The sequence below is a fragment of the Toxoplasma gondii genome, chromosome VIIb, assembly GCF_000006565.2.
Source record: "Toxoplasma gondii ME49 chromosome VIIb, whole genome shotgun sequence".
NCBI classification, from domain to species: domain Eukaryota; phylum Apicomplexa; class Conoidasida; order Eucoccidiorida; family Sarcocystidae; genus Toxoplasma; species Toxoplasma gondii.
In genome coordinates, this window is record NC_031475.1 from 4,441,928 (window position 1) to 4,448,701 (window position 6,774).

The 6,774-nt window shown below is 52.2% G+C and overlaps 1 protein-coding gene across 1 annotated transcript; it reads left to right on the top strand.

Annotated features, from left to right (window-relative positions):
* Window positions 1-217: 217 nt before the first annotated feature.
* On the top strand, window positions 218-6,561 carry TGME49_256810 (DnaJ domain-containing protein; the record flags this gene model as incomplete). The annotated part of the gene is made up of 9 exons (XM_018781120.1): window positions 218-1,411; window positions 1,893-1,949; window positions 2,581-2,672; window positions 3,670-3,779; window positions 4,241-4,317; window positions 4,592-4,677; window positions 5,113-5,245; window positions 5,810-5,884; window positions 6,293-6,561. The coding sequence occupies 9 exons, from the start codon at window positions 218-220 to the stop codon at window positions 6,422-6,424; spliced, it is 1,956 nt and encodes a 651-aa protein (XP_018636955.1). The 3' UTR covers window positions 6,425-6,561.
* Window positions 6,562-6,774: the final 213 nt, after the last annotated feature.

Sequence of the window (6,774 nt, forward strand, 5' to 3'; positions counted from 1 at the left end):
TGCCAAGCTGCTGCAAACGCCAGTGTCTTCGTGGATCTCCAGACGCGCATGTGGAGACACGGGCGTCTCCTTCGTTTCGCTCCTCGTCTTCTGTGTTGCCGCATGCAGACGGATTTTCGCGTTCGCTGCGAAGTACAGGCTCAGCTTTCCCCTCCGAACTCTGTTGCCTGTCTTCACGTTGATGCTCCTTGCTTCGCGCGCTCGTAACGCCTGCTGAATGTTTTTGTTTTTTCCTTTGAACCCAGCAGGTCCTGCGCATGTTAGCGGACACCACGCCAGTCTACTGGTTCACTTCGCCTTTTTTTCTTCCCCCTCTGCTCTCTGTCCGCGCTTCTCCACGATGGCCTGCCTTCGAGGGCCGCCCCACGGAGGTCGAGGGCCGTTCCTCAGAAGGCCTTTCCCCCTCGTTCTCCAGAAAACAAGAAACTCCACTCGACCCATCTCTCCCGCGCGCGGCGACTCCTCCCCCAGAGAAAAAATCGCTTCGTTCCTGCGCGCAGCCATGGCGCCGGCTTCGCCCACCGACAGCTCTGCACAATCTGCGGCGGAATCTCGGGTGTACGTACACCTCGTCGGAGTCGCTGGGAGCAGCGGCAGCGGAGGGCAAGGGAATCGCAAGGTGGAGAAGAAGGCCGTGACCGTGAGGCTTTCCTCGGTCGCTCCTGTTCACGGTTCCTTCTCAGTCTGTCAGGCTTTTCTGCGGCGGTTGTCTCCTCGCGTTCTGTCTGCTTCCCGTTCTTCGGCGGCCGTCTCCACGCTGTCATCCGCAAGTCGCCGTCCTCGGTCCTGTTTGCTTTCTGTTGCCGCTCCCCTGCTTCGCGGAGAGAGCTGTTCTTCCTCCACTTCGCTTCCCTCCTTTTCTCCTTCGCCTTATGTCCAGATCGTCTCGGATTCTGCCGTACCTCCTTCGAGCTCGACTCTTTTTTCCTTTTCCCTCTCCCGTTCGTTCGTTTCTTCTCCCTTCTCTTCCGCGACCCCCTCTTCTTTTTCTTCTGCCCTTCCTTCCTCCGCTCTTACCGCGCTTCTTCCGTCTCCGTTGTCTCCGTCTTCTTCTGCCCACTCCTTCACCTGGTCGTCCGCTCACTCTACTTCTCCTCAAACCGCTTCTTTTTTCTCTTTCTCCCGCCCTGACTCCGCGACTTCGTCTTTTCGCTCGCTGTATGTACACACACGCGCGTACAGCTTCACTAGGGCAGCTCGGCAGAGAGAGGACGAGGCGCGTCGCCACGAGGCAGCGCGGAAAGCGTTCTTTGAGTCGATGAATCAAACGAAGAAAGAAGAACAAGAACGCGAGGCAGAGCGGCGCAGACAACGGGCAGAAGTCCAGAAGCAAGGCCCGTTTCTCCACGGACAAGACTACTACCAAATCCTTTCTGTGAAGCGGTCGGCCTCTCAGGAGGAAATTAAAAAGGTGAGACAACCACGCTCGCAGCTCTTTTTCTCTGCGTTTTTACTCACGACTTCTTCGAGTGGAAATCTGCGCCGCCAACGCGACTGATTCGTTGATGCTGAGGCATTTGAATGGAAAATCAAATTTCCTTTCACAAGAACGTAACCTTCAACTCCCTGGCGACGAGTACACAGCGGTTCCCCCCTCGGTGTCGCCTGCGCGCTGTGTGAAAGTCCGGTGATGGGGATGTCTCCCTCTTTCAACTTCAGGCATCATTTAGTTTCTCTCCGGGTCAAAGGCGCTTCGTCCTTCTCGCCCTCTGTATCCGCTTCTTCTGAGCTGTCTTGTTTCTGCCTCTTTCCGAGATCTCTCCCCCTCTTCTCTGTCTGTCTTCCTTGTGCGACACTGTTTTCTCTCTCTGAGTCTCTCTGCAGTTTCCTGTCTGCCTTGCTGTCTTGTGGCTTTCACGCGCTTCTCTCTCTGCGTTTCTCTCGCCCAAAAGGCCTATCTGGAAGCGGCGAAGCGTCACCACCCTGACCAGAATCCCGAAGACCCTGCCGTAAGCGAAGGAGCGACAAGGAGAATCGAAGGGGAGCGAAGACGAAGAGGAGTGCAGCAGAGAAAAGATGAAACGATAGGGACTAAAGAGAAGAGAGGAGGAGAAAGGAGGCAGATGAGAGCGAGAAGCATGAAAAGCGGGATGTCGTTGCACAAGTGGAATTGAGCTCGAAAGCAGAGAAAAGAGGGGAGAGATGCAGAGAGACGATGTACAAAACAAAGAGAAGAGAGACAGGAGAAATGAAAAGGGAGAGAAGGACAAAACGACGAAGGTGACCACAGGGGATGACAGAGACATGCGACGAATATGCTCTTTTGACAAAAGGAAGACACGGTCAGAGAGCATCGTCGCGCACAGAAGTGAATTCAGCAAGCAGAATAAAGATCGATCTTTGCCGCGACCGGCTTCAGGCGAGTCCTCGTCTGTGTCTGCATGCAGACAAGGCCCGTGTAAAAACGAACGTTGGAGACCGAAGAGCGCAGATGGGTCGAGTTGGCACTTTTTTTTCCTTTTCTCCTTCTTCCCTGAGATGTGCAACCGGGGTCTCGCGAAGTCAACTCTCAAACACAACGGGCGGTTGCCGTCTTTGGCATCTCTCAAGCGTTTGTCTCGTTTTCTGGTGCTTTTCCAGGACGCTGCCAAGCGTTTTCAAGCAGTTCAACAGGCGTACGCGACTCTGAAAAAGCCGTGGTGCCGAACGCTCTACGACCAGGAGCTCGACGGGTGAGCGCTGCCTGAGTCTCTCACACCACTTTGTCGAAAAGCAAAGCGGTCTTGCTTCAGCGTTACTTGCTAGCACTGACTACTGTCAGCTCCATGAAGAAACAGTTTAGACACGCTCACCTTTCCGGCGAACCGCCGTTTCAGGCTGCATACAGACACATACATACAAATACATACATACATACATACATACATACATACATACATACGTAAATATATATATATATATATATACATATAAGTATAGGAAAACGTATATGAATATGTGCATATATGGGGTCATAGGTATATATATATATATATATATACGGGGGTGGTGAGTTTTGTGACGGTGCTTCTGTTCATACGAGCATCTGAGTAGTCGGTCTCTCTCTTGTTAATACGAGAGGCAACAAAAGTGCAGGTATGCCGTCATGGCATAACCGATACGGAGTAAACGATTGTCGAGGGATCTCAAACCCCACACATTTAGCCTCACTTGAACAACTGGATCGTCTTGTCTAGTAGTCTTAAGGTACTTGGTCGGCTGTTTTCCTCGTGACGAGATTCACATTTAGGCTTCTACTTCAACAACATCACTCAGAGAGAACTTGGTCGTTTGTATCTCTCGAGCGGGAGCGCCAGTTGTTGTTCTAGGTGCTATCCCGCGTCCCTGTGTATTCATTTGGGGTATACGATTCTGAATCGCCTGTTCTTTTCGAAGTAAAACAGTCGGCAAAGAGCAGCAGGAAAACCAGAGGCTGGGGTGTGTTGTTTGATGAGATTCTTTTGCAAAGAAAGCCGGGCAAAAGACGTCTTGCCAAACTACAGAGCGAACAGTTTTTGTGAACTCAACCAGTTAGAGTCACCTGCGGAAGCGTCTCCTCTGTGATTTTCCCTTTTACGCGTTTGTCTTTCTCGCATTCACGTTTTCCGTTCCTCTTTTAGATGTGTAAAAGAGGCTCGCATTTGTTTGGGTCATCTCCGCGTTCTCTGCTTTTTCTGACTCTCTTCTCAGTTCGTTTCGTTCTGCGCAGCGAACGGAGGCGGGGCGAGAGCCTGGCCCGGGCACCCGCGCGGCAGAGAAAATTTGGAAGGAGACTTGGGAGGAAACAGCTGAGCAAAGAGGCAAGCTAAGAGCAGCGAGCAGCGAAGAACTAAGCAACGACGGAGGGAGAAAAATTGGAGAGACATGGCGGAGAAGAGACACGGAAAAGGCGGAGAGCACAGAGACGGAAAGAAGAAGACCAAGAGAAAGAAGCCAAGGGGAGGCGAGAAGACAAAGAGAAGCAACCGAAGAAGAGGGAGACTGAAAAAACAAGGGAAAAAGGAGGCGAAAGAAGGAAGAGTCGACGATGGAGACAGTGACAAAGGAGAAGAGAAAACAGAAGGATCCTTCCTCACAGTCCCGCGGTCAACGGGAGAACGGAGGGGTATCACGGTAGCTCACAAGATGGTGGGGAGCTCGAGAGGACCTCTGTGATTCGTGTTGCTCTCCACATGCCTTTTTGTCATCGATCGCTTAAGGAGCTCTACATACACATAAAAGCGATTCCTCCTGTATTTTCTGCCTCTTCTTTTCTCTCCAGAGCAGAGACGAGAACGCTATCGACGCTATGCAGCTGGCATCCGCGAAGACCTGCCCTACGTCGACACCATCAATCCAGTGAGGAAAAAGCTAACAGAAAAAGAGACTTGCAGACCCCTGCACAGCTGTACATACACCCGAGGGAGTTGGCGCATGCAGGCGCCAAGGGGCGGCAGTCGGTTTTCGCTGTAAAAATCGTGAAAAAACACGCAATGCAAAGAACGATGAAACGCACGAGAGCGAGGAATCTTGGAGATGCGCGGAAGCATGAAGAGAATGAAATCAGGAAGAAAACGCGAGTGTGAGGTGGAGGAGGTGGCAACGTGCAATCGTTTTGTCTCCGTTGCTTCAGGTCTGGATCATCGCGGGAACTTCAGCCGCCGTCTTCGGATTCGCCGCGTACATCAACGACAAGGGGAAGAAGTCCTTCGATGCAGCGTGGGTCGTTGGAGTTTTCATTTCTTCTGGAACTCATGAACTCTTCGTCTGCTTTCCCCTTTCTCGGATTCTGTCGGTTGTCTCCGGGCTTCGCAGCTCTCTCTTTGCTCATGTCTGCTTGTGGTTTCGGGTCCGTATCCGCTTGTTCGTTCGCTTCGTGTCTTTCTTTGTTTTCTTCTCTTGTCATCTCCGTTTTCCTTTCTCCCCTCTGCGTACTCGCTGGCGTGCTCTGTCTTTACTTTGTCTCTTCTCTTCTTTCGCGTCGTCTCCGTTTTCTGTTCTCAGCTCCACGCGCCTGTCGCAGATCTGAGTTCGCGTTTCCGCTTAGATCTCTCCTGGTTTTCCTTCGCTTTCGGTTCTGCGCCTGCTCCAGATCTGACTTCTCGTTTTCGTACACGCGCGCGTTCCGCTTCCTCTTTTTCTCTTTCTGATCAGCCTGAACGACGACTTCACTGACGAGGATTTCCGGGGAGACAAGCTGGTTCGCGCCTTCTTCAATCCTTTCTCAGCGAAGTGGGAAAGACTCCCCGACGGCTACGACCCTCCCGCGCCTCACACGTTGCACTCCGTACGCGTTCTTGCTTTCTTTTCGTGGTCCCAGTTCATGACACGGTTTTGGCTTTCTGTTGTTTTCCCTCGCGTTTTCCTCGCTCTTGTCTCGCCTAGACTCGTCCCCGTCTCGATCCCCTCCGCAGTGGTTCCTTGGCATCGACGCAGATCTACTCGAGACGGAATAACGATCTTGTATATTCTCTCATATTCACATGTATAAATGCATCTATGGAGACAGGCACGTACTCTCAAGTGCACGCATTCATATCTCCACGCGCGGGCGTCCATCGATGCCTTCATATGGCTTTCGAGTATCTGCAAGAAGTAAATCAATTTGTGTTCGGGTGTGTATTTATATCGGCGTAGCGACGTGTGTCGGTATAGGGGGTAGGCATGTGTAGACCGCTCTTGTAAACTTTTGTAAAACGACAGGGACGCCAAACAGATGCAGCGCGGGGCATCCGATCGTCCAGAGGAGGGGATTTGTTTGTCTTGTTGTCGCTCTGCGGTGGCGCCTTTCCTCCCTTTTCCACTTTTTCTTCTGTCGGTACGTCTGCTGTTTCCGATGCTCTTCCTCCAGTTCTACCGGAAGCAGTACCCGAATATCCAGTTCGATGCGGCGTCTTTGCCGGCGAACCAGCTGACGCTTATCAAGGTATGCTTGTTTACGCGTTCTTGCGTTTCCTGTCATCTCTCTGTCGAGAACCCAAGTTGGAAAGAGACGGCACCAAGGCAAGCCCGTCGATGCGCGCAGAGCTCGTTCTACGCATTTCGTAATGATTCTCGCGATGCATCCACGCGTGACGGAGCGACTGTGCATGCGCGTTTGCATGTCGTTACACCACTTTTTCAGGGCACACAGGCTCCATAATTGTGCACCTTCCGCCTAAAACGTGGAGAAGGAAGCACGAACGTTCTTATTTATAAAGGCAGTTGCTTCTGCACTCTGATGGGAGATTCCCGTCAGAACTGCATCGACGGTTTTCGCATGCGGCGCCCCTAGACATGTGGAATTTCGCTGTCATCCTCGATTATATCGTGTATCTATTTCCCCTTGCTACAGGTGCCTCGATCGCAGACAGAGCCTGCCCGGCTCCTCGTGAACAGGCGCACCGGCGAGACTCTGTGGGCGCATCAAATTCGTCTTCAGGTGAATAAGTCTTCGTCTGAACAGTCTAGTACCTCTGATTCGTAGCTGGCGCGTCGCCATTCCATTGATGTCCAGTGAAACGCGTATTGGAACGTCTCTCGCTTCTGGTGAGTCGTTTCTGCGAAAGAAGTGACCAGGATCGTTCCTCAAGCCTCACCTGGCGGTCGCGAAGTCTCTACAGACAATCCAGAGGTGGAAACCGACAAAACAGGTGACCTAGCGCAATAAGGTGGCTGCGCGGCAAAGTTACCTCTGGGAAGTTTGTCGTGTTGGAAATAATGCGGCACTCCATCTCCACTGCACTCTTCCACCGTCTCTTCCAGGTTTCGAGTTTTCCCAAGCGAGTTTACCCTGTGGGCGTTTTGGTCTGTTGGCGGATGTCTCCTGGTGTGTTT